This window comes from Centruroides vittatus, unplaced genomic scaffold (genome assembly GCF_030686945.1).
Source record: "Centruroides vittatus isolate TY-2023 unplaced genomic scaffold, ASM3068694v2 contig_10, whole genome shotgun sequence".
In the NCBI taxonomy this organism is placed as follows: Eukaryota; Metazoa; Arthropoda; class Arachnida; order Scorpiones; family Buthidae; genus Centruroides; species Centruroides vittatus.
In genome coordinates, this window is record NW_027120658.1 from 4,144,102 (window position 1) to 4,169,599 (window position 25,498).

At 30.6% G+C, this 25,498-nt stretch overlaps 1 protein-coding gene across 2 annotated transcripts in view; it reads left to right on the forward strand.

Moving 5' to 3' along the window:
- Positions 1-24,766, forward strand: part of LOC136976506 (uncharacterized) — a 59,779-nt gene extending 35,013 nt beyond the window's left edge. For both annotated transcript variants that reach the window (XM_067271842.1, XM_067271914.1), the window contains exons 7-12: positions 8,573-8,763; positions 12,854-12,978; positions 15,123-15,201; positions 18,414-18,494; positions 22,856-22,986; positions 23,197-24,766. In XM_067271842.1, the coding sequence (XP_067127943.1) occupies positions 8,573-8,763; positions 12,854-12,978; positions 15,123-15,201; positions 18,414-18,494; positions 22,856-22,986; positions 23,197-23,358 (769 nt within the window). In that variant the 3' untranslated portion in view covers positions 23,359-24,766. The remainder of the gene's footprint in view (positions 1-8,572; positions 8,764-12,853; positions 12,979-15,122; positions 15,202-18,413; positions 18,495-22,855; positions 22,987-23,196) is intronic.
- Positions 24,767-25,498: the final 732 nt, after the last annotated feature.

A 25,498-nucleotide genomic window follows, 5' to 3' on the forward strand; every position in this document is an offset into this window, starting at 1 on the left:
CCTCCTGTTATTGAAGAGGACCAAATCAAAGCATTATTGGATGAAAACCCTCATTACACAACTCGAGAGATTGCAGACATAGTGAAGTCATCAAACAGTACTGTATTTCAACATCTAAAGAAGCTCGGATACGTGAATCGTTATGACATTTGGATACCTCACGACTTAACGGAAAAAAACTTACTGGATCGCATCTCCATTTGTGATTCTCTTGAAAGACGAAATGAAAATGACTCTTTTCTGAAGCGTTTAGTGACAGGTGATGAAAAGTGGATCATTTATAACAACATCAGCCAAAAATGATCGTGGGGTAAGAAAAATGAATCACCATTAAAAACTCCAAAGGCCGGTCTTCATCCAAAGAAGGTCATGCTCACTGTCTGGTGGGATTGGAAAGGAATCCTGTACTATGAGCTGCTTCCACAGAATCAAACAATTGATTCTGATAAGTATTATTCCCAATTGGATAAGCTGAACATGGCAATTAAAGAAAAACGTCCGGAATTGGCCAATAGAAAAGGCATTGTGTTTCACCAAGATAATGCCAGACCTCACACGTCTTTACGAACACGCCAAAAATTATTGGAACTAGGCTGGGATGTTTTACCCCACCCCCCTTACTCACCCGACCTTGCCCCGTCGGACTACCATTTGTTCCGTTCTCTACAAAATTCCCTTCATGATAAAAACTTTGATACTTTGGAAGCTTGCAAAAACCACGTGGATCAGTTTTTCGCGGAAAAAACTGGAAAGTTCTACGAAGAGGGTATCATGAAGCTGCCCCATAGATGGCAACACGTCATTAAAAACAATGGCGCATACATAATGGAATAAAAGTATATTTTTAGTATTAAAACAATTTCTTTTATTTCTCTTAAAAATCGCTACGAACTTTCCGAACAACCCAATAAAAATACCTGAATTAAGCAGGACAGTTTGGATAATGTAATAAAATAGATACATAAATAAATCAATTTCATGAAAAATGATAGAAAGCAATATTTATTATTTTTCTGCGGGGTGCTGCTTGCTGTGAAGAGTGTTGGTGAACTTTTTTGTGATTTTCTTTTGAATTTTAAAATTATGGAAAATATTGAGTTTTGGATAATGGTGTTTGAGTTGTTAATATTAAGTGGGATAGAATTAAATCCAGGTCCTGTTGATCATACTCCACCGTATTCACAGATTCAATCATCAACATCTACAGTAAAACAATGTCGTTCTCTGAGTGAACCTTTCTTGAAGTCTGCAAGACTGGAGGATTTTTCTCTTCAAAGTAAGACTCAAGTAAATCTATTCCTAAGGAGATTATTTCATATTTGGATGACTGATTTGATAAGCTTTTTTTTGACTCTAAACAAGGTTGTTACGAGGATTGACTGGTTGGTTAATTTACATAATGAACACGACCAATGATTAACCCAGTTGGAGATTAAATTAGAAGAAATTTCTAAACTTAAGCAGCGGAAAAATAGTTTGATCTTGCATTCTATAGTCAAGGTGTCGAATGAAATGAGAAATAAAAATATTTTAAAGGTTTGACTGATGACAGTTTCGATTTGAATAGGAAAGCGCAAAACCTGTTTTCTAAACTGATAGGTGAACCAAAATCAATTCCAACATTTAAAATAGTGAAATTTAATCGATCAAATACTGTATTGGTGGAATTGCAGTTATTTGCAGACAAGAAATTAATTTTTGGTGACTTTAGAAAGATAAAGGCTAATGATGTATTGAAGAATATACAAATTTTTGATGATTTATGTTGGCATTCAAGACTCAGACAGAAAAAACTTCTGCCTTTTTTACACAATTATAGTCTGGAAGGCAGGAGAATTTGACTGATGGCTGATGTTTTGCAGGTTGGTGCTGAGAGATATACTTACGACCTAGATAGAGGAGAATTATTAAAACTTGATTGTTTAGTGGAAAATCAAATGGAAAATTTTCAAAATCTTCATTCTCCGATCCAAGGAAGTGTACAGTTGGATTGAAAATTTCAACATGGAATTCCTAGGGTACCCTCCTAACTAATCTGAATGATAGTGGTTTTGTTAAACATATTTCTAAAACTGATATTTTGGGACTGACCGAGACTTGGTCTACAGCTCCACTGTGTTTGAGAATTAAAAGCATTAACTGTAGATTAAAAGTTTTTGAGGTAATGGCTGCTAAAAGTTTAGGAAGAGGTAGACCTTTGGGCAGATTACTTCTAGGTATAAACGAAGACCTGGGGAAGTAAACTTACTGCTGTCATGGCAACATATAATGGTTGTTAGAGTGAAATTTAACCGGAGGCAAAATAAAGGGCTATGAGAAATGATAGTTATATTGGCATACCTTCATATTCCTATCTTTGAAACTTTAATTGCAAATTGGATGATTTGATTTCTAATTATAATTAAGATTATGATCTTCTGCTGATGGGTGATTTTAATGCACAAATTGGCTTGACTATGGACACTGTTTATCATGGGAATGCTATTTCAAACATTCGACTAGCAAATGATAAAATTTGCAATAAAAGAGGAAATTTACTTATTGAACTAGTGAAATCTTATAATTTATACATAATAAATGGTCGATACCCTTTTTGAATCATCAGCAGACTTGACTTACACATCCAAACTGGGTGCTTCAGTAGTCAATTTAGTGATTTTGAGCGAGAGTCTGGTAGAGAGATTGCATAAATTTTTTATTTCTGAAGATTATATGTCTGACCATCATTTGGTAGTTTCTGAAATCCTGATAGACACTGATGACGATAGAAAATCTAACTTGATTGACAAGAAAAAAGGACTAATCTGGAAAGAAGACAAATCCAGTTTATATTCTGAAACAGTTTTGGCTAAAAATATGTAAATATTGTCTTAAGTGATGGAATAGACTCTATTCCATCTTTTGTTCATTATGCAAGACTAAAAAGAAGAATTACTGGTCAAATATTAGTAGACAGTTGCAGTCTGTGCGAACTTCTATACAATCTTGGTTTTGGTTTATTGTTAATAGATTTAATAGGAAGAAATCCAATAATCAAATTCCTCTTTATGACTGGGAACGTTTTTTAGAATATAACTTTTGCCATCCAAGTTCTGATTCAATTCTTGATTTTGACTGTGATAATGTCTCTCCTATTTTAGATGATCTAATTTCACTCTCTGAGTTAAAAACTTCAATTTGCAAACTTAAAAGAAAATCAGCCCCTGATATGGATGGTATAAAAAATGAATTTATTATATATCTACCTGATGAAATGTGTTTAGAATTACTCAAACTCTTTAACAACATTAAAGAAACATCAAAATTTCCTGAGCATTGGAAAAATGTGTTGTTGCAAATGAATTACAAGAAAGGAGACAAACTAAATCATCAACAAAACTATTGTCCAATAACATTGTTAAATACCTTTAGAAAATTGTTCACCAGAATTTTGGCAGATCAGTTGAATCAATGGATAATAGAATTTAATGTTATCTCCCAGTTTCAAGGAGCATTTGTTAGAGGAAAAGGTACTATGTACAATGTCTTTATACTTAGTGGTTTAATACAGTATATTCTGTATGTCAAGAAAAGGATGTAAAATCTGTTCGATATTTGTGGATTTGGAAAAGGCTTTCGAAAGAATCAATTTTAAGATTTTATGGGAAAAGTTACATTTATAAGGAGTTTCAACTTCGTTCATTAAGTTACTTAAAAATATATTTTGTAACATGTGAGAGGTATCATGTGAGAGGCAATCTGGCAAATACTAAGGATGTCATTTCTGGTGGTGGTTTGCTTCAGGGGGAACTTTTAAGTCCCCTGTTGTTTATATTATTTATTAACAATTTACCACAATTGTTTTCTATCTCTGAAACTTTGGGATTTGCTCTTGGAGAATCTGTTGACCTGCATTGCTTAATGTATGCTGATGATGTAGTTCTGTTGGCAGATTCAAAAATGGGTTTGCAACAGAAACTTTCTCTGTTAGTTAATTATGCTAAAAGAAACGATCATACAGTTAACTTACAAAAACGAAGGGAATGGCTTTTCACAATGGAAGCAGACTACTTAAATCTGATACGATATTTTTGAATAATACTGAAATTAGTTTTGTGTCATATTTTAAGTATCTGTGAATACATTTTTCTTCTTCTGGTGCATATAATCATCATTTTGATTTAATAGCCAGAAGCATACAGAATACAGGCTATATGCTTACTCTTCAAATACAAATGAGAATAAGTTCTATGAGCAGTATCTTTAAACATTTTGATGCTTTTATTGGTTCTAAGATGACTTATTTATTTCTGGTCCGGAAACTGGAGTTTCTGTCTAAACTAGAAAAAGTACAGATGAAATATTTTAAGAGACTTTTTAAAATAGAATGTTCAGCTTCAAGCTCTGCAGTTCAACTTGAATTAGGAAGACCTCCATTGGAATTGAAATTTGTCAAGGCTGCTATTCTGTTTTGGCCAAAAGTTATGGAGTTACCCTCATAAGATTTGTGCTAAATTACTTATAATGTTTTGTTAACAGCAATCAAACCTGATAAGTAAAGTTGGCCTGCTTCAGTTAAGAATATTTTTGATAGCTTGGGTTACTCTATTTTAGCTAAATGAGTTAATTTCTTTGAAACATGCTTGGGATGGTGTACAGCAAACTACTTAAACTGTGAGACTAATTTTTCCACAAAAGCGTCATTATACAACTTAGACTTAATAAATTTGGATTCTATTAAAGAGCTACTGGATAAATATATCAAAAGAAAAGTTTTGTAGTTATTGCAGTAGTAAAGAGGAAGAGAATCTCTTAATCTACTTGTTTGGTTCTTGTCAAGTGATATATCAACTAAAATGTTTTGTACTAGGAGAAGATTTCAAGTATAATCATTTGAAAAATGAGGACATATAAAAAATTACTTTATTTAAGATCTCTTTCTTTTCTAAATCTTTAGAATTTTTGCAATAATTTATTACTATGTATTTTGAATAACATTATACAACCAAATTGTCCCCCTTGCAAGAAATAATTTAAATCAATAAACATTAAATCAAATCAAATTATGATGCTATATTAAAAACAAAATTATAAACTGTTGAAAGATTCACAGGTTGCAGTATCCACAAATAAATTGCTTGTGACCCTTTGTGTGACACAATATTCATGATAACATTTTTTTTGCCATCCAAACATTCTTTTGTCTAAATATTTTACTCTATTAGTAAAAACTAGAAAAAAATTATCTGCTAAATGCTAGGATGGTCAAGAGAGTTATCACATGAATATTTTTGTGGTAAAAAAATCATTAATTCCCATATTACTATATTTTTATTTTAATATTGGTGGTACAAACTTATGAATGGCACTGAAAACATATTAGATTCCAGTATTATTTCTCTTTGACTAATGATTCAATTATTTTCTTCACAGACTCCTTATCCCACTTGAACCAGTCATCGTTTGTTTTATAGTGTCTGACCATTTGAAATAGATCAAAGAATGGTAAACCCTCACTATTGTATCTTAGTATACAAACAATTTGAATTCAAATAGCCCATTTTCAGTTATTTAAATAACCTTACATAGCCTTTAAATATGATGGTGGCATAGTTCTCCCAAAATACCAATGGATGTCACTACCAGTCATGAATGTAGTGTAGGAAGGTCAGATTATTACATCAGAATGCAATTCAATTTTCTTATTTCTTACCAAATGCAGGCAATCCTACATGTAAACTTTATAAACTCAGAAATGAGTATGGATGAACCATTTACCTTTCATACTTTAAACCATCCAGAAAAATTATTTGAAGTTACAAACCAAATAAAATTCTTTATTAACTAGAACTCACTCATAAAATGGTTTTAAATCAGTGTTTACATTGCAGTGCATGCAGAAAGCTTAAAATTATTCAAATAGCCCTGCTGTACTCTGTATCATAATATCGATATATATGTTACTGTGAATGACCGATATCTGGCGAATGTTGACATTCTGTGGTGAATGTCTGCATTCACGCAGTCATTTCATGTATGTACAAAATATCATTATTTCTCACTTACATTGGCAATTGTTGACACTCAGCATGCACTGATGATGAATGTTGAATAAAAATATTTTTATTACGTTAAGACAAAAATGCAACTTTTTAATATGTCAAAATAGGAGAAAGCTTAAGTAACAGCACATGTAAATAAATTGTTGAACCTAAAACAAACAGTACATTCTAAATCATTAAAGAAAATAATACAATAATAAACTTACACATAAATTATGTGATTAACGTTATACAATCTTATTTATTGCAACAACTTAAACTGTTATGGCACTTTGAATTACACAAGAGTCCCTTGCTTTTACAACTGCATTTATTCATGGAACACTTCTTTTTGCAATGACAGTGTGTGTAGCCTTGCCTTCCACTTTTAAAATTAGCTGCAGCTGCTTCTCTCAGCAATATTTCTTGAGAAGAAATCTCATCTATGGAAAGTAACTTTTCTTTACAAATTACAAACTGATGATGGATATAAAGCTGACAAACCAATCCCCACCTCACAGGATCAAAAGAACAAAAAAGCCATCCGGTGACAAAGTGGGAGGTTTCCACGAAGCCATTGCCGGGAAAAGAGGTACAACCTTGTCCTACCTCTGGCTACCCACAAAGGATTTGGCGACAGACTGTCACCTCTCTGTTGACATCAGCTTCTTAGGTGTCATTTCGACCTCCACCAAAGCTTATCTGTGCCTGTCGACATACACCGGCAATTGTTCGAATGTATAAGAATATAACCAAATATTTGGTCTTTCGCCGACGTATTTTGTATGTGTTGACATTCACCAGAGAATATTGACATTCTCTAATTTCAGTCTTTCACAGTAACATATACATTTAAAAAATATTTTTTACATACCATTAAGCTATTATAATTAAAATATTCCTATATTTCAAATCTTTGATTTTGTTTGTTTCAGACTAAGATTATACTCAATAATAATAATAATAATAATTTAGTTTTACTGTCATCTTAATGAATGTTTTAATGAAATCTTCAGTAAAAAAATTGCTATATATGGACCATTTATTTTGAAAGTGGTGTAAGTTCAGTTTTGGAAAAAATTGAGAAATCGCATAATATACATACAGTTTAGTGTAAACTTTTTATTTATAAACAATTCACACTTAGCATTTTAAAAGAACCATATGCTTTGATCAATTAAAAATTCATTGGTAAATGACATTGAGTCAAATTCAAAAATGGCACACTGCTATGGTTCACAAATCACAAACACAAAATTTATAACAAACAAAACGGTTACAGCTTAACTTTGGGTAAAACAAACTAATAAGTACAAAGATTACAGTCCACACAGTGTGTCTCCGCTCGTACATGGTTCACTATGTTCAAAAGTCACTAAACTCCGCTACAGGTCCATTGAAAGAACACCTTGTGGCCCTTCCTTCCGATCGTATCAAGCAGTACAGTCCTCAAATGTCTACGAGCAACAACGCACTTCCTTAATCCGACAAGATTAGCACCTTTTGGGATCTTTGAAGGGAACTTTTTCCTGCCTAAAGTGGCTTCTTTTATACTCACTGGAGCCATTCCCGGCCCACCAATCAGTGTTCCAAGGTCTCCAGCAGGTCAGCCCATCGTATGATATCCGCCGACCAATCACTGATTGTCGATTCAAACTAATGGTGGTTGTCCTAACTGTCACTCTTCCAACGGTTGTTCTCTAACAGTTTTTCTGTGATGTCCACGGATTTGAAAATGAAACAAAAAAGGCGGGAATTGCACATCCCAGTGATTTCCAACCATGACACATTGCATAATCATTGATTATGAAAGTGGTGTAAGTCCATTTTCTGCAGTGTAATTAAGCACTTGGGCTGTCCATAAATTACATCTTCATTTTCCTTGAACTTTTACTCCCCCCCTCTTGTCCCAGTTTGTCCAAGTTTGTAACCCTTCCCCTGTTTGGATGTCCAACATAATGCAACCCCCATTAAAATCTTCATCCTAAATGAAAAGCAGTGTCTAATGGTAAGCTCATAATAATGATAAACTTATAAAATAGTTTAATGGTAAGTAAATATTTTTAATATTCAGAATAAACAACAGTATTTTATTTCTTGTTATCATGTATAAACAAAATCAGAATAAAACTTAATGTGTTTCAAGTGAAATTGAGTTTTACATAATAGAAATTTAATGAATTTTACAGTTCAATAATTATGAAAGTGGTGTAAGTCCATTTATGGCCCAAAAAGAATATATTAGTTTAGTTAAATTCACATAGAAGTCTTTATGCAATCAACTTACATATTTCTAAAGTCATAGAAACATTGTCAAACTTAGTATACTTTATTTATATTTTTGAATCAACTAAAATGCAAATGTTTAAATATTTTGAAAGAAAATGGACTTACACCACTTTCAAAATAAACGGTCCATATAATACTTTTCCTAAAAATTTACTTTTAGTAAATTTAATACCAAATGATTCATTGATTGATAACAAATTATGCTATTAACTGGGATTATAATTAACTTCAAAGTTTATTAATGAATTTTGTTGATTTTTAAGGTCTTATATTTCACAACAACAAGCTGAATTTACTGTCTTACAAAATAAAGTTCATCAAGATAAACAAGCAATTTTAAGTTTGTTATTAAAATTAGAAGAGCAGGTTGATAATAAAAGGGAAGTGGATTCTAACAATGCCTCAAATTTATTTCTTCCAGCAACATCTTTAATTTCTGAAATGGGTCCTTTAGGTTTGTACTCAAGACTTTATTATATTAAATATATATGGAAATTTTTAAAATTGGAATAGCAAATGATATATTTATCTAAAAATATATCTTAGCTTTTTTAATACCATAAATTTAATTATCTAATATTCAGTAATTTAGGAAATTTATTAAGGACATTAACTTTTCAACAGTGGGATAGTCAGGTATGGTGCTAGCCCAAAGTAGTGGAAAATAAACATGGGAAATTTTTAAAGTATCTTTTCACACGTTTTTTCTCATTATTGTTTTGGAAAAATATTTTGTAAACAGTTATGTCTAGTAAAGAAAAGTCTTTTTTTATTGTTATATAATTCCTTTTTTATGTGAATTTTTTTTCACGGTAGTTTTTGGCGATACCCCCAAAAGAATTTAATGGATATATCCATCCCTCACCACTGCCACACGATTACCCTTGACGGATATATCCGTCCTGCAGTTTAGGATGGATATATCTGTCCTAAACTATTTAACCACTTGCAGTGACCAATGGATATATCTGTCGGTCACTGCAGAGTGGTTAAATATCAGGTCAGTCCATAAGTTCATGTGTATTATTATCTACAAAAAAAGCAGCAAAAAGTTTTAATTAAATTTTATTTCAATCTATAATGTATTCACCATTATTTTGTACAATTTCTTGCCATCTTGATGGTAGCTTTTTAATCCTGTCTTCGTAAAATGATTTCGGTTTTGAATCAAAATATTCAGAAATAGCCTTTTTTACATTGTTCTCATCCTCAAAAGTTTTCCCTTTTAAAAAATTCTGCAAACTGCGAAAAAGATGATAATCATGGGGAGCAATATCTGGCGAATATGGTGGATGAGGTAAAATTTTCCAGTTTAGCTTTCAAGTTTCTGTACAGTTATTTTTGCAGCGTGTGGTCTGGCATTGCTATGCTGCAAGAGAACCTGCTTTCTGTTCACTAATGACAGTCGATTTTTTTTCAATTTTTCATTTAAACGCTCTAATTGCTCACAATACATTTGAGCTGTAATTGTTTGTTTAGGTTCTAACAGCTCAAAGTGAATTACACCTGACATATCCCACCAAACAGACAAAAGAATTTTTTTTTGATGCAACTCACCTTTTGCAGTTGGTTTTGACTGCTTATCGCGATCCATCCATTGTCTTTTTCTCATCACATTATTATAGAGGATCCATTTTTCGTCTCCAGTAACCAGCCTACCAAGAAAAGGTTCTAAAGCAATACGGGATAAAAGAGACGTGCAAATGTTTACATGTTGTTGTCGGTTAGCTATTGACAGTTAATGTGGTATCCATTTTCCTAGCTTTGAAACTTTTCCGATTTGTTGTAGGTGTCTATGAACAGTTCCATGGGATGAATTTAAACGTTCCACAATTTCATCAACTGTTAAAGATGGTTCTGCTTCAACTAGTGCAGAGAGAGCATCATCATCAAAGTCAACGGGTCTTCCAGTACGAGCCTTATCCTCCACACTAAAATCATTGTTTCTGAATCTTTCAAACCAGTTCTGCTCAGTCCTTGCACTAATTACAATTTGATTATGTACAGTATTTATTTTTTTGGCTGCATTTGTAGCATTCTCACCACTTAAAAATATAAAGTATAAAACATGTCTTTTATATTCGTTGGTTACTTCCATTTTAACAAAAATAAACAACTGAAATGTTCACAATTCTGAATAGTATTATATGAATGAGATCCAATTTAACACTTCAGTGTAAAAATTATCACATTAGACTGACATTTTTAACAGCAAAACAAAATTTTTCTCAAGGTCATAAAAATGCCCATGGACTTATGGACTGACCTGATAGTTTCAATAATAAGAAAAATTTCTAAGCAACTCAAGTATTATAATTAAGTTTGTTTTGTAGCATCTATTTAAATTAACATTATATAAAATGAGCAATTATTTATTGTGACTGTCAGAATGCCAGGCTGCAATTTTTAATCATATTTTTTAATTTAAAATACATGCTCTCTACCTCAAATTAGTAGTGTCTTACCCCTGTACATAATACTTTTCCTGTTAGCAAGTGTCATGCTGTCTTCTAACCAACTCTCTACAGGGGAAAATTTTTGAATTGAAACTTTCTGTTTGCATCAGAAATTCATATACAGTTAATTGGGGCTGTTAACAGTTAATCGGGGCTGTTAACAGTTAATCCTGCTCATAAGCTTTCAATATCTGGTCTCAGATTTCATCTATCTAACTCTATTCTCAAGATTAAGGAAAGATGGACAGAGATGAAGTGGGAATTTATAGGTTACAATTTTTTTTCAAATTGTAGCCGAATGAAATGATCTATTTAATCTTACAACTCCAAAAACAAATTTTAAAGTAAGTTTCAAATTATAATTTTAACCTTATTTATGTGCTACTAACATAAAATAGACTTTAATAAGATAATTCTTGAACATATCTAAAAGAAAAATACAGGTAAAATTCTATAATAATGAAACTTTCAGAATAACTAACAACTTTGTGTTTTGACAATCTCAATAAATTATATAAAACAAACCTCATTTTAGTATAATTAATGATCTAATATAATGAACATTGTTTTATTGCTATGTTTAAAACTTCTGTATTGTAGATAAGTAGAGGTTGGGTACTTTGGCAAAATTTGTCTATATTAAGGGAGGTGGAGAGATCCAGGATTGTTCTTCCACTGGCCCTTAACTTCTCAAAGCATAAGAATGTGAGGGCACTAATTCTCTTTGTTCCTGCGTAGTAGAGGGTTCAAGTTTTATCGTCTTCTTTACTTTCAATTTCCGTCTCAAATTCAGATTCTACTTCAGGTTGTTGTGGAATTTGTTAAAATAAATTCCTCCCATGGATCTAGATCATGTAGATGGAACATCTCATGATAATGATTTGGGTTTTGTTGCAGTCTGAGTGTTAGATAGATCTAGAGTCTCTGTCCTTTTGAATTCCTGTTGGGCTATGAAATGTTTTAAACAATTAATGTGAACTTAGATTCGCTTCTTCATTTGGATATTTTCAATTATAAAGGTAACGGGCTCAGTTTGGTTATAATCTGGAAAGGACCTGACCATCTATGTACTAGTTTTCACCTGGATAGAAGAAACTTAATAATAAGGTTAGTGTGTTTGGTAATTTTATTAAACTTGCATTTCTTTTGACAGATTGATTTATTGAGATGAAGATTTCAAATCAAATATTAGAATTTATCTATTCTACATATATGAAATATTTTTCTTAAAATCATTACTTTTTTGCAACAGAAAAAATAATAGAAATGACAACACTGGGAATTGAATCTACATAATTTTCATTATGAATTGGCTATACTGGGAATAAGGAATCAAAGCTCATAGAGTGAGAGAATAGAGTGAGTGGGAGTATTGAGCCACTTATGGCAGCTCAAGAAAAACAAATAGAATGACAGCATTAGGAATCGATGAATCCTCACAAACTTTTTGAACAAGTGAAGCAAGGTCTATGGGATGAGGGGTGCAGCTCCCCTAGCTTTATATAATGTATATTAATTAAATTGAAAATTTATGTTCATTGCTGCAGCCTGAAATGATTTTGTATGATGAGAATAGTAAATAAATGAAATTCGATAAAATGTTAACAGTAGAAAAATGTCTTGTAGGTGCTCTTTATGCCCATCAGATGGAAGTAGAGGGGCCATATAAAGTTTCTTTTATAACCACAAGACATATAATGCTTTTTTATAATCAGCAAAGATTATTTCTAATTAATCAATTGTGTTTAAGTTTTTTGAGAAGACAATAGGTTTTAATGGAAATATTTCTTAAAAGTATTAGTCTAATACTTTAAAATCAGTAAATTGATTTTTTTAATGTTCATGTGCACACTCTTGAATATAAAATAATTACTATATATTTTCCATTATCTTATAAATGATTTTAAAATGAAATATTTGCATAATTTAAAATAAAACTGTTTCTTATATATTTTCATATTGTAATATAGAAATATATAATTTAGCAGAGTAATTTCCACTTCTTCATAAATTACAAAGATTCTCTTATTTCTCAGATGAGATATATCAATCTTATATCTGTTTCCTGAAAATTTTATATTTTTTTAGGTGAATCATCATCATCAAGTGAATCTAATTCTGCTAAAGGTGAACAAGCAGATGAAGTTCCTAGAACTGTAATTCATGTTGCTAAACATAATTCTCAATTATATTCCAGAACTTTGGCATTTAGTGTAAGTATATTCAATATCTTTAGATAGATACTAACTTATACAAATATTATAAAGCAGTGGTGCCCAAACTGTTTTAATTGGCAGGCCAAATTGTGGACAAAATTTTCTTTACAACACTGGTCATGTAAGTGAATGAAACACTTCAAAACCTTTATATATGAGGAGTAATTTGGTCATTGTTTTTTCAAATATTCCAATATAGAATGAAGAACAAAAATGAAGCTGAAGCAAATCTTATATTTAGATAGAAAACATTTGTCTTTAACATATTTATATAGGACCAGGAACCAGTTAAGAATTTTAATTAAAGGTTTTGAAATGTTTCATACATATGTGGACCACAATTTTGTATATTCCATATATAAAAAGTAAGCCTATTTCAATCATTTATAAGATGGCAAAGTTTTGCCTATGTAATACTTGAATGACATTTTTTGATCTCCTCTTCTCCATTATCACCAATCATCATAAATTAACATACTTCTTCTCCCTAATTTTGTCATCAGACCAGATGTTCAGACAATTCTGTGATGAATGGGGAGAAAAATAAATGCTGATTGCAGTCTTATGTCAACAAAGATTCATCCTCCCTCCCTCATTGTCAGCAATTGTCAGATACAAATTTCCTTCTCCATAAACTGCTGATATAATACCTAAACAGTCCGTAAGTGTTGTGTTAAATATGTTCATAGGCCAGATTAACTTGTGTCGTGGCTGGATTTGGCACAGGACTGTAGTTTGGATACCACTGATTTTTATGGTAAAGTTATGCACTAATTGAAAATGTTTCGCATAATTATTTAGCATTAATGAATTCCATTATAAGTTATGAAATAAACAAAAAATTTTTTTTTGTACAGAACTCAGGAATAAAAGTTTAAATTCAATAATGAATTTTCCAAGGTATACAAACAAACGTTTGAGTCCCTTTTTTTCTATTTTCTTCCTTTATTCCGGTCAGGAACCACTGTGCAGCTGGCGACTTGAAGTCAAAAAAACTTCTAAAATAACGAACAAAATACCATTAGACGATTCACAACACAATTAAAAATGATCTTCGGCGCTGACCTGTTTCTGTAGGCTACGGCGCTTACAAAACATTAAAAACTGTTAATCTTCCACAATAGCACCCATGTTATATAATCGCTTTTAGCTGCGGGCTCTCTGGCGGATTTGAGTAATCACACAAAAATTTACATATTTGTACAGAACTCAAGAATAAAAGTTTAAATTCAATAATGAATTTTCCAAGGTATACAAACAAACGTTCGAGTCCTTTTTTTTCTATTTTCTTCCTTTATTCCGGTCAGGAACCACAGGTGCTATTGTGGAAGATTAACAGTTTTTAATGTTTTGTAAGCGCCGTAGCCTACAGAAACAGGTCGGCGCCGAAGATCATTTTTAATTGTGTTGTGAATTGTCTAATGGTATTTTGCTCGTTATTTTAGAAGTTTTTTTGACTTCAAGTCGCCAGCTGCACAGTGGTTCCTGACCGGAATAAAGGAAGAAAATAGAAAAAAAAGGACTTGAACGTTTATTTGTATACCTTGGAAAATTCATTATTGAAAAAATTTTTTCTTAAATATGTTTGAAAAATATATGTATAAAAGGGATATACCTTGAAAAGATGCTGGCCTACTGCTCTGAAAGACCTGGAACAAATTCTAACAGGTTGAAAAACTTCAGCAGTTTTTGGGGATGATCTGTCCCAACATGTTGGGACCTGTCTCTCACCACACCTCATTGTGGGCCTGGCCAAACCCATGATTGGTTTGATAAATAGATATTAGTGTCCACAGGGCAGAGTAAAAAAAAAAAAACAAAAATAGTAGTAAATTAATTTATTTTTAATCAGTTGAGAATTTAGATTCATAGAATCTAAGAACTGGTTTAGCTGAATCAATAATGTATTATTCAAAGACTGTCTCAAAAGTATTGAATTAAATGTAAAACAGATATATTTAAATTAATAATACAATATTGCAAACTTTTATATTAATTAAATATAAAATTACATTTTTATATTGTTAAATTCAAACAAAATATCCTTTAATTGCTGTACTAGTACAGCAATCTTTAATCTTTATAATAAGTAGTTTAAAAACTGTTGCTTTATGTGATCATATTTAATTTATTTCTATTAGAAATCTGCTTCACGGAGAAGATACATTAGGCGTAGCATGTCTCAACAACAAAGAATGGCTCAAAGTATTGATGCTCTTGGTAATTATTTAAGTTATAAAAATTAATTTTTATATAAGATATTAGGATATTTTATATGCTTTTATAATAATGAAAAATTTTATATTAATTCATTAATCGGTTAGTATTGTTGTGTACAGGATTAGTGAAATTGCATCACCCATAAAACTCAATTTTTTTAAATTAAATACTTTATAAAAATGTATCGTTTTGCAGACCTGCAAGAAACCATAAAGACTCATTCTCACATTTAAGATGTCATGGAAAATGCATTTACATTGGCTGACAAAGTCTTCTGCAGCAATGTTTCTAGTGATTGCATTTTTCATTGGTACATTAACCTGTGCATAAGTGGTATGCTTTTATAAGCAAAATGGAAAGTTTTTGATAGTTAACATGTAAAAAGTCCATGATTATTGTATTGAATGATAGATTTATCCTCTCGTGAAAGAGTGCAGAGAGTGCATTTTCATCACTCAACAATTATGCATTTGTTACAAACAAGATGTGAATGTAGCAACATTGAAAGAAAAGTTGGATTATTATGGAGATAACTTTGTGAGTATTGGCATTCCATGATAGGATACTTAGTTTGTGAGAATATACTGCTAGCTCTTCCATGCTAAAAGTAAAGTCAGAAGAGCAGACCAGCATAAAAGTGAATGCACTGTGTGGCATGAGTTTAAAAGCATATCATTCACATAAATAGCCATTACTGATAAAATGAATAAAATGCACATGCAGTGGATTCTCTAGGCTAAAACATTCTGTGAATTTTACGTTTTTGGTGAATCAAAATTTAACTAGCAGGAATCTGATGTCAAACTCTATGTTGTTGTAGAAATCCAAGGTTATAACAGAAATTGCTTAATGCAGGCAGTCAAATAGATGAATATGCAATAAAATAGTGTACACTATTTGATGCATATCCAGTAAAGGTGTTGGCAGCCATCACTTCATAAATGAGTTTCTGAATGCCAAGTGTTACAAAAATATGTTATCTGCCAAGCTAATTCCAACAACCAAAGAATGGTTTTATAACAAAATCCTGTATCTTCTAAGATGACTGTGCACCATGTCATTATGCGAAAATAGTGAGAAAGTATAAAATGTCCTTTCTTTATGGTTTGTTAGCATTATTGCCACCTAAACTGGCATTCACTTTGTAATTAGGTAAAAAACAAAATTCATACAAGCAGCCCAAATCAATACTGTGGCTGGCCAGATAATAATCCGATCTCAGCCTTATCTATAATATGCCAGCAGTTCTCAGTATGAAAATTGCCGAGAATAGGCCTTAAACTGTAGAAGCATCTTACAAGGAGAGGGTTAGATGTTTGGGTCTCTGATTCAAACAAAACTCGGTGAGTATGTAGTCCTAAACACAAATGGCTCCTTATCTAAATAATAGGATCCACTTCTGAAGCATTTCTGAAAAAGAAGCTAAATACTCAATTTTCAGAGGCCTATAAGTCTTTGAGTTTCATGTTTCCTTGGAATGGCAATGGCCGAGTGGATAAGATGCTAAGCGCTGGAGCTTCATGATACGGGTTTGAACCTTCACAATTTTAGTTTTTTTTTTTTTTAACTAAAAAAAGAAAACTAAAATGGCAAAGGTTTGAACCTATATCATGTAGCTCCAGTGTGTAGAATCTTATCCACTCAGCCATCATTGTTCTAAGGAAACAGGCAACTTCTGAAGACTTATAAATAAAACACTTAATTTTCAGAGTCCTGTTTTTCAGTAATGCTTCATAAGTGGATCCTATTATTTGGACAAGGAGCTGTTTGGGTTTAGGACTACATGCTCACCAAGATTCATTTGAATCAGAGTCCTGAATGTCTAACCCTCTCCTTGTTAGAAGAGTTTAGCATCACAAGCTTTCACAAGTGGATGAATTTCTTCAAGAGTCACTTGAATAAATTCATCCACTCATAAATAATCAATTTTCTATAGCATTGAAAAGCTGTTATTAAGGCTTAAGGTGGCTCTAAGAAATATTGGAATTCCAATCAGCAAGAAATAATTGTTTCTGTTATATTTTTCAGGCCTACTTTCTGTGAACCAGATACATACCTTTCTAGAATTGCCCTCTGTTGATGGGAAGTCATGTTGAGTGAATATAGTGGTTGTTCAAGGATCTCTCAACTGCATTTTTTGCAGCAATGTTGTTATTACACCAGCAATATGTTTTATTTTTGATATTAAATTTCAGTGTAAGCTGCTATTACCAGTATAAATACTTACAGTATATCTAGCAGTACTCTTTATTTTCTAGTATTTAAGTATCTAGTAAATGAGAAAACCTTTACTAAAATGTTTTATTAATTAATCTGGCAAATGTATTTTGGATGATTACATCCTCTTCAGTGCCATGCAGTATTAAAAATTTGAAAAAAAAAATATTTGTGTGACCATATAAACACCAGAAAAGAAAGAGTACTGCTGGATATAAGTATTTGTAATAGCAGCATACACTAAAAGTTTAATATTAAAATCTTGAATCCAATCCACTATATACTAATATTTTTTGTAACAAACTTTGGTTGTTGTTGCTTAAATGCATGTCATAAGTGATGTTCAAGGAATTTCTTGTACAAGATTGACTGCTATCAACAGCTGCAACAGACACATGCACAGTTAGAGTACATTGATTGCTCTCTCTATAAAAACATCTCTTCTGATGGAGTTTGGCACCTGTCACACAATTAGCAATATATGCTACACATGGCCTGAGACTATGTAAAGAGCTTGTAAAAACTTCATTAAATACAGCCCGCCTTGTACTTTTTTATTCATTAGTGATCAGTAATTACAATGTGACCTTCATATAAAAAATATATTTTATATTTTTATTTCTAGATTTGCCATTGATTGTTCTAGAACAGCACAGTTGATATTTATCATGTCATATATTTCAAATTAAAAAATGTTTACTAACTATTGATATAATTGCATCAATAATTACTCATAAGTTGGAATAATTGGAAAGGTATTCGATGTTTGTTTAATGATTTTTGGAAATTGCATCAAGAATATTGATTATCTTGTTCACCAGTTTCTATTTATGTGGATTCTATGAATAACTTTTTAAATTAATATAGTATGTAACATATTAAAATACAATTTTCTGGAGATTCAACATAAAAATGTAAAATAAATGATAAAAAATATCATAGAACTTTGATTTAAAAATTATACACAGCTTTAATTTTTATTAATTATATTACAGGTGGTGTTTTCAATATGGAAGGAATAGATTCTGGTGATGAATCTATACCATTTTGCATATCTGATGATGGTTCTACAGATGGTAATTTTTTTTATATAAAATAAATGGTTTATTTAGGCATTCTTTATTTATCTTAATATAAACGTTTTAATGAATAGTTATTAATTTGATACAATTTACTAAATGATTATGCTTTATAGATCTTTGTTATTTGTATAAATTTAATTTTATATTTGCAAAAAATGTGTAATAACTTTATTATGTTCAATTACTTATTTGAAAATAGTTGAACATTATTTATATGGTAAATTTATTTTAACATTTATAGTATGATATTTAGAAGCAGACAAATATATTACTAAGTTATTTTAGTAATGTTTAGTATTGTTGATATTTTGGTTTTGTTTTGTTATTTATAATTAAATCCAGTTATTTAAATAGTGAATAGTTATCAATACTTTCTTTTTAAATTAATTAGAAATAACAATAAACTATACTTGTTTTAGCGTCCCTTGTGCTCAAAAATTTATTGTATTTCCATAATTTTGAAAATTTTTGAATATAAAAGTTTAACTGAAAAGTCACATATTATTGGTATGACTTGATTTGACAGTATAAATTACTGATTCCACACTTTTGGTATTTGCCAATTGCCAAATAATAGCCTATTTATCCCCTTTAATTTGGCACAATATGGTGAATATCAATTATTATTCATGAATAAATCATCCACATGTTTATTTAGCATTTTGTGACTACCAAATGTATGAAGTTGGCTTAATGTTTGACCTATCTGTACTTTATCAATTGTTATCCAATAATTGTTTACAATCATCACATAGAATGGTTAAGCATAATGATAATGGAAAATGTTAAAATCTAACTCCAAATATCTTATTTGAAATTGCAAAGAAATCCATATTTCAGATTATTTGTAGATATGTTGCAGCAAAATATTGTTTCTATATAGTTATTTGTATTGTACGTTAACAACTGTACAGAAACAATATGTTTACATTTTGCTTCCTCCAATTATAAAAACTTTATTTGCATCAATGAACAACAGTTTTTTTATTTCTGTCTCTTCAAGTTCACAAACAGAAAACAGCAGACACTATACTATTGTTTAGTAAGCACGGATCATTTCTATTGATTTTTAAGGGAGAAAAATATATACAGTCGAGTCCGCATAAGTTGACACCGTTGGTTAAGTAGTCAGTTTTCTGTGGTCCTGGCCGACTTACATAGGCATTAATGATAAAAATCTCCGGTTTACTTGACACCATTTAACTCGTCATCACTGGATAAGTCGACATACTTTTGCTGTCCCACACTCCGATAAGTCGTCACCCCCTCCTGAAAAAATGAATTCACTCCACATGTGTGGTGCAAACTCTTTTTTTTTTTTTTTCCAGGAGGGGGAGTTGATTTATTTATTAATATATAATTAATATATATATATATAATATATATATATATTAATAAAAATGCCTTAACATTTTATGTATTTTTATGTATAAAATAATAACAGATAAACAAAAAGAAAATGTACAATCTACATCAACGTCACATCAGAATCTAATTTTGCATTTTCTTATGCCAGAGGCATTAAGAATCCTTAGACGTTACTTGCCAACAATTGACAATTGCGAAGATGATGTTTTCGAGGCGTTTGTGATCATTGAAAAAGAAAGTCGAGACAGTTAAGTGCTCAAAACAAACAACACTAAAGGAATTTTTCAGTTTTTCATCTACAGAGTAATTGTAAATGGAAGACACAAATGTATTGTAAGCCTATACTACTGTATAATGCACTACTGTATTTTATTAATTGTAGTTTTGTGGTTTTTTTTCCAACTTCACTTTAGTCGTCACATCGACACATTTCCACTTCTCCTTGGGGTGTCGACTTATGCGGAGTCGACTGTATTTAATTTGAATATAATAAAAACAACATACTTAATACATAAAATCATCATGTTACAATTATATTAAATATCTCTGATTGCAGATAATAAGAATTGATGAAAATGGGACTGAATCATTTAATGTAGTGCATATACAGAGTGTTCACTTATATTTATCTTGGTGCAAAAGAGATCTTTTCAGCATTGCAAGAATATTGCATATGGTGCATTATTTTACTGTAAACATTACACTAGAGCTAAATTAATTTATTTAAAAATGGAGCATGTGTAAGTCATACTTTATATTTTGCCTTGAAACTCTGTAAGCTTTCCAAACAAACAACAAAATGCAAATTAAAATGCATTCTTGACAAATCAAGTGGCAACACACAATGCTGATGTTCTTATAAAAAAAGAGTTATTGTGAAGTCTGCTAATTGATAGAGTACTGTAACAATGTCTTCTACTCATTACTACTACTTTGGAAAGAGGTAAAATGCACAGAAGTAGCATGTAGATCCCATAGGTCTTGGTATAGCTGGAAAGTGTTTAAGTAATACAACACTTAATGCAAACTTCTAGTACAGTTTGAGAAGGACCAGGACTTTGACCTCTAAGAAAGTATCTTAGTTATTACCACTTTAAATTTCTTTGTTAGACATTGCTGTAGTATGTTCAAAGAAGCATTGAAAGTGAATGGGAAATAATACTAATAAGATTTTTTAAGTATTTTCAAAATATTCATGCATCATTATTGCTTCTGATTTACTTTCATTTTACATGTTTAAATGGTAATGACATATTTAGCCAGTTAATTAAATGGGAATTAAATGCTAGAGATTATTATTAATCTTACTGGATAATGTTTGTAATATAATTTCAAGAAAAGAATTTTACTTTCACCTATATCCAATTAACAATACACAAGACATTGCTTACCATTTACATTCATAACATACAAATGTGCTTTGTTTGCATTTGCCATTTTTTAAAGTTATACAGAATTCTCTACACTTCACTGGAATTTCCAATTATTACTTATCATTACTTAGATCATGTGTTCTTATTAATTAGTCGTTTCCAAAATAATAAACAGTAAACAAAGTTGTGTTTTTAGTGTCAGATTTGTCTTTAGGCAGTAATGTCACAGCTTGACCATAAATGATTATTTTAGTAAATTATTTGAAAGTAATTTATAAACTTTCACAAACTTTTCTATAAAATATAATGGAAGAACTTTATAGGAAAGTATAAAAACAAAATGAAAGAAAACTTGACAGGAAAGACAACTGAAGAATTCTTTACACTTCACTGGAATTTCCAATTATTTGTTTTTGAATTGGGTAGTAGTTGGAAATGCACCTTACAAATTTTGCTTTGCAACAATTGTTTCTTATTACAGTAGAGCGTCGATAAGTGGAACCAATTGGGGACTGGGGTCCTTCCAGTTAATGATTTGTTCCAGTTTCCGACTTTGTACAAAAAAATACATTAACCTGTCCGATGTTTAAATTTTTCTCCATTGCGTATCGCTTCCTGTTGAATTTTTCTCCGTTGCGTGTCGCTTCGTGTTGAATTTCCGTCGATTTTAAGCCTAACGAAAATTTTTATAATAATCATCGAGGCTATCGTATCGTTAAAAGTTATTTCTGCATTTTGTACAAACAAAATAAATATATTAAAGAATATAAAAAACATGAAAATTATACTTTAGAAGTAAATTTAGTATCAAAAACATTCGATTCAGCACGACACAGTCCGACTGAAAATTGTTCCACTTTCCGGCCATTCCACTTACCGACGTTCCACTTATCGACGCTCTACTGTACTCATTTTTACCTATCAACAGTGATGAGAAATTGAAAATTAAGCCTCCCTTTCCCTCCATATCACTCATCACTAATATGATTGTTGTAATTTATTTACCAAATTTTTGTGAATCAGTATTTTACATATATAAATTATAGCTCACATTTCTTCCAATCTCACATTAGAGGAGTTTTGGCAATGCTTTCATGTCCAGAAATATGCTGTAAGAACTTAACTCCTTTTATGTAATTTAGTTTGTGGTAAAATCATTTTCATTATACATCACAGTTTCCTAGATCCTATTGGCCCTTTTTAAGTGAGGATTTACATACATATTTCAATAAATATAGAATAGGACTTATGTTAGATTTAAGTCCTAATTGAACCTTTTTTCTCTTAAATTTCTTAAAAGCTTAAAACAGAATCTCCTTTATCAGGAACTTGTTAATAAATGATATCCTGTGGATGAGGATACAATTATAATCTAGTTTAAAGTGCTTTTTAGTAAATAAAAGGAGGCTATTTTGGAATCAAGATAGTTATCATTACTGGATAAAAATAAAAAAAACAATTATATATGATTTTGCAGAAATAAAATTTTGTAATTCATTTCACAGATGCTTATTATAAAATATTACTTATGTCATAATAATTCTGTTTAATATACATAATCATTATTTACTTTGAATATTATCTATAAATTTATGCATTTGTATTCATTTTCAGAAAGTAGTGCTGCCGAAGACTCTGTAGTGCATTATCGGCGTATTTCAAGACGTTATGCTACATCCTTACCAATTAATGTTCCTTCTTGGGCTGCAGTTAATCATTCCAGTGGATCTGATGAAGAAGAAGAGGTTACTGTTTAATTTTTATATTTCATGTAAATTTACATAGGTTACCTCAACAACTGACAGTTTTTTATTTTAACTATCATTCTGAATGATCTAGATTTAATTTTCTGTACATGATCTGATCCAAATTACATATCTGTATATTTAGTCAGTCAAGTTCAATAATGAATTCAGCTTTATTGTTTAATATTAAAAGATAATTAAATTTTCTAGGCACCACCTCTTGATGATCCCGAACAAGTCGCCGCCAGTATCAAAGCACTCTCTCTCAGCGTAAAAGACGATGGAACTAAAATGTTTGGAGATCTTCCTCCATCACAATTGACTACTGCTGATTTATTAAATTCTCATCCATTGTTAACTGGACAAGAATAGCAAGTAACTTTATATATTTATAAAATGCAAATAAAATTAGCAATTACATTTTGCATTGATTAGATTTATATGCAGTATTATTATTTCTTTAAGATCTGTGAAATAACTATTCAATATTAATTATCATCATAAAGGTTCCTTTTATAATAAATGTTTGTGATCTTGAAGCTGTGATATGTGCATTGCATTGCATTAGCCTACTTTTATAATATTTGACATAAATTATTCAACTAATCATTGTTAACTGTATTGTCCTGTGTTATGTAAAATTATTTATGAATTTAAATACAGACATTCATTATTAATTATGTTACATTAAAAACCAAACAAAAGTAATGAATTAAAATTCTTTATGGGGCTCCACACATTCAGGATTTACCAATTGCGAAATAATTTCTGTTTGTCAGTGTACATTTGTGCTCACCATTATTTGTCGAACATCAGTTCATTATGGGAATTACAAATTTTTGTCCAAGATTCATTACCTCTGATGTGGCAGAGTAATGAATAAGAAATGGGAAATGGTGAATACTGAATATTTGTCAAGCTAAATCACAAGTAAATCATCCATACTACTAAGAATTGGTCAAATATTTGCTCATTTGGCAAGTACCAAATGTGTGGAGCCATCTTTAGATATAATTATTTACAATCCATAGCAGTTATTAACAGAAAAATTTGGAGTTAGATAGTAATAAGTTTAGTAAAACAATACAGTGGTACCTTGTACTTTGAATGAAAATTCTCTTCAGAGTTGAAACAATGCTTCAGAGTTTGAACTGTGCATGCAGTGAAAAAATGTGCTCAAAGCATAAACAATCTGTTGTGTGTCCAACTCATCTCTCATGCTTGCATTATACTTGTATGTTTTTCATTTTTTTTTTGCATTTGGTTATATATTTACTGTAGTGTGTGTTATTCCTCAATTTTTAAACAATTTTGTCCTGCAATTTTTCTTCATTGACAGCTTTTGGGTGCCCCCATGTGTTTTGTATCCCTTAGTTCAAAATTTTCCAAATAAAACTTTTTAAATCATGCTTGAAGTTTAGGTGCACCATCTCCATGCACATTAAATTTTTTTTTTTTTTTTTTTTTTTTACTATTTGTATGATGATATAGTTCATTAGTTTCAAAAAGGATATAATATAGATGCCTGATATGCTTTTTATTCAAACAATCTGAAGTACACAATTTAAAGTAAGCTTCTAAATAAACAATAAATTCTCACACTAACTATAATATGCTAAACTTCACAACTGTTATAGTTAAATCACACATCTATGTTAAGATGCAGAAGTCCATAGCATGGGACCAATAAATGCAGTTTTCATTTTATTATACATTATTTATGTATTTTATTTACAATTTTGATGTTTTAATTTTTTATTAGGGAATTTACATTTGTTATTTTTACCTTAAACTAGCAAATAGATATTGCTTGGAAAGTGAATTAATCCATTCCCAGATACTATTACTTATAATGGGAAAAATTGATTTGGAGTTCAAACAGCCTTCTGGAATGAATTAAATTCAAAGTACAAGACACCACTGTATCTTTTTTCAATATTATCAATTCAAAGTTCTTGCTGATAACTGCACCTTTCTGTACAATAATGATAATACTTAATAAGTTACTGATTTGTAAAAATGATTAAGTATTCTGTTAAAGAAACAAAATATACAAACAAATGCAATTTTTTAACAAAAAATTTTGAAATGAAGTAAATTATAGAATTCTATTACTATAAATGCATAATTAAAGATGCTATATGTGAATCATATCTGCAAATATATATATATTGATAACTGAAAATTTTCTTATCTGATACATAAAATTATTATATTGTTCAGCCTACAGGCATCAAGAATAGGTTTGTCTTTGTAGATGGATTTAAGACTAATGGTAAGGGGAGGCATTTGTCCTCCCCGAAAATGCCTCAAAAATTTGTAATATGATCACTTTTGAATTTGGCACCTTTCATTTTGTATGAAGATAAATAATAAATGCAATTATTGGAGTAGCTGCTATCATATTGAATGTATATGTGAAATGTTATCTTAGGATTAATATGTGTATGATTGCGTAATATTTAATTTGAATATTTATTGTATTGTGTTGTGTTGTGTATGTGCATGTTAG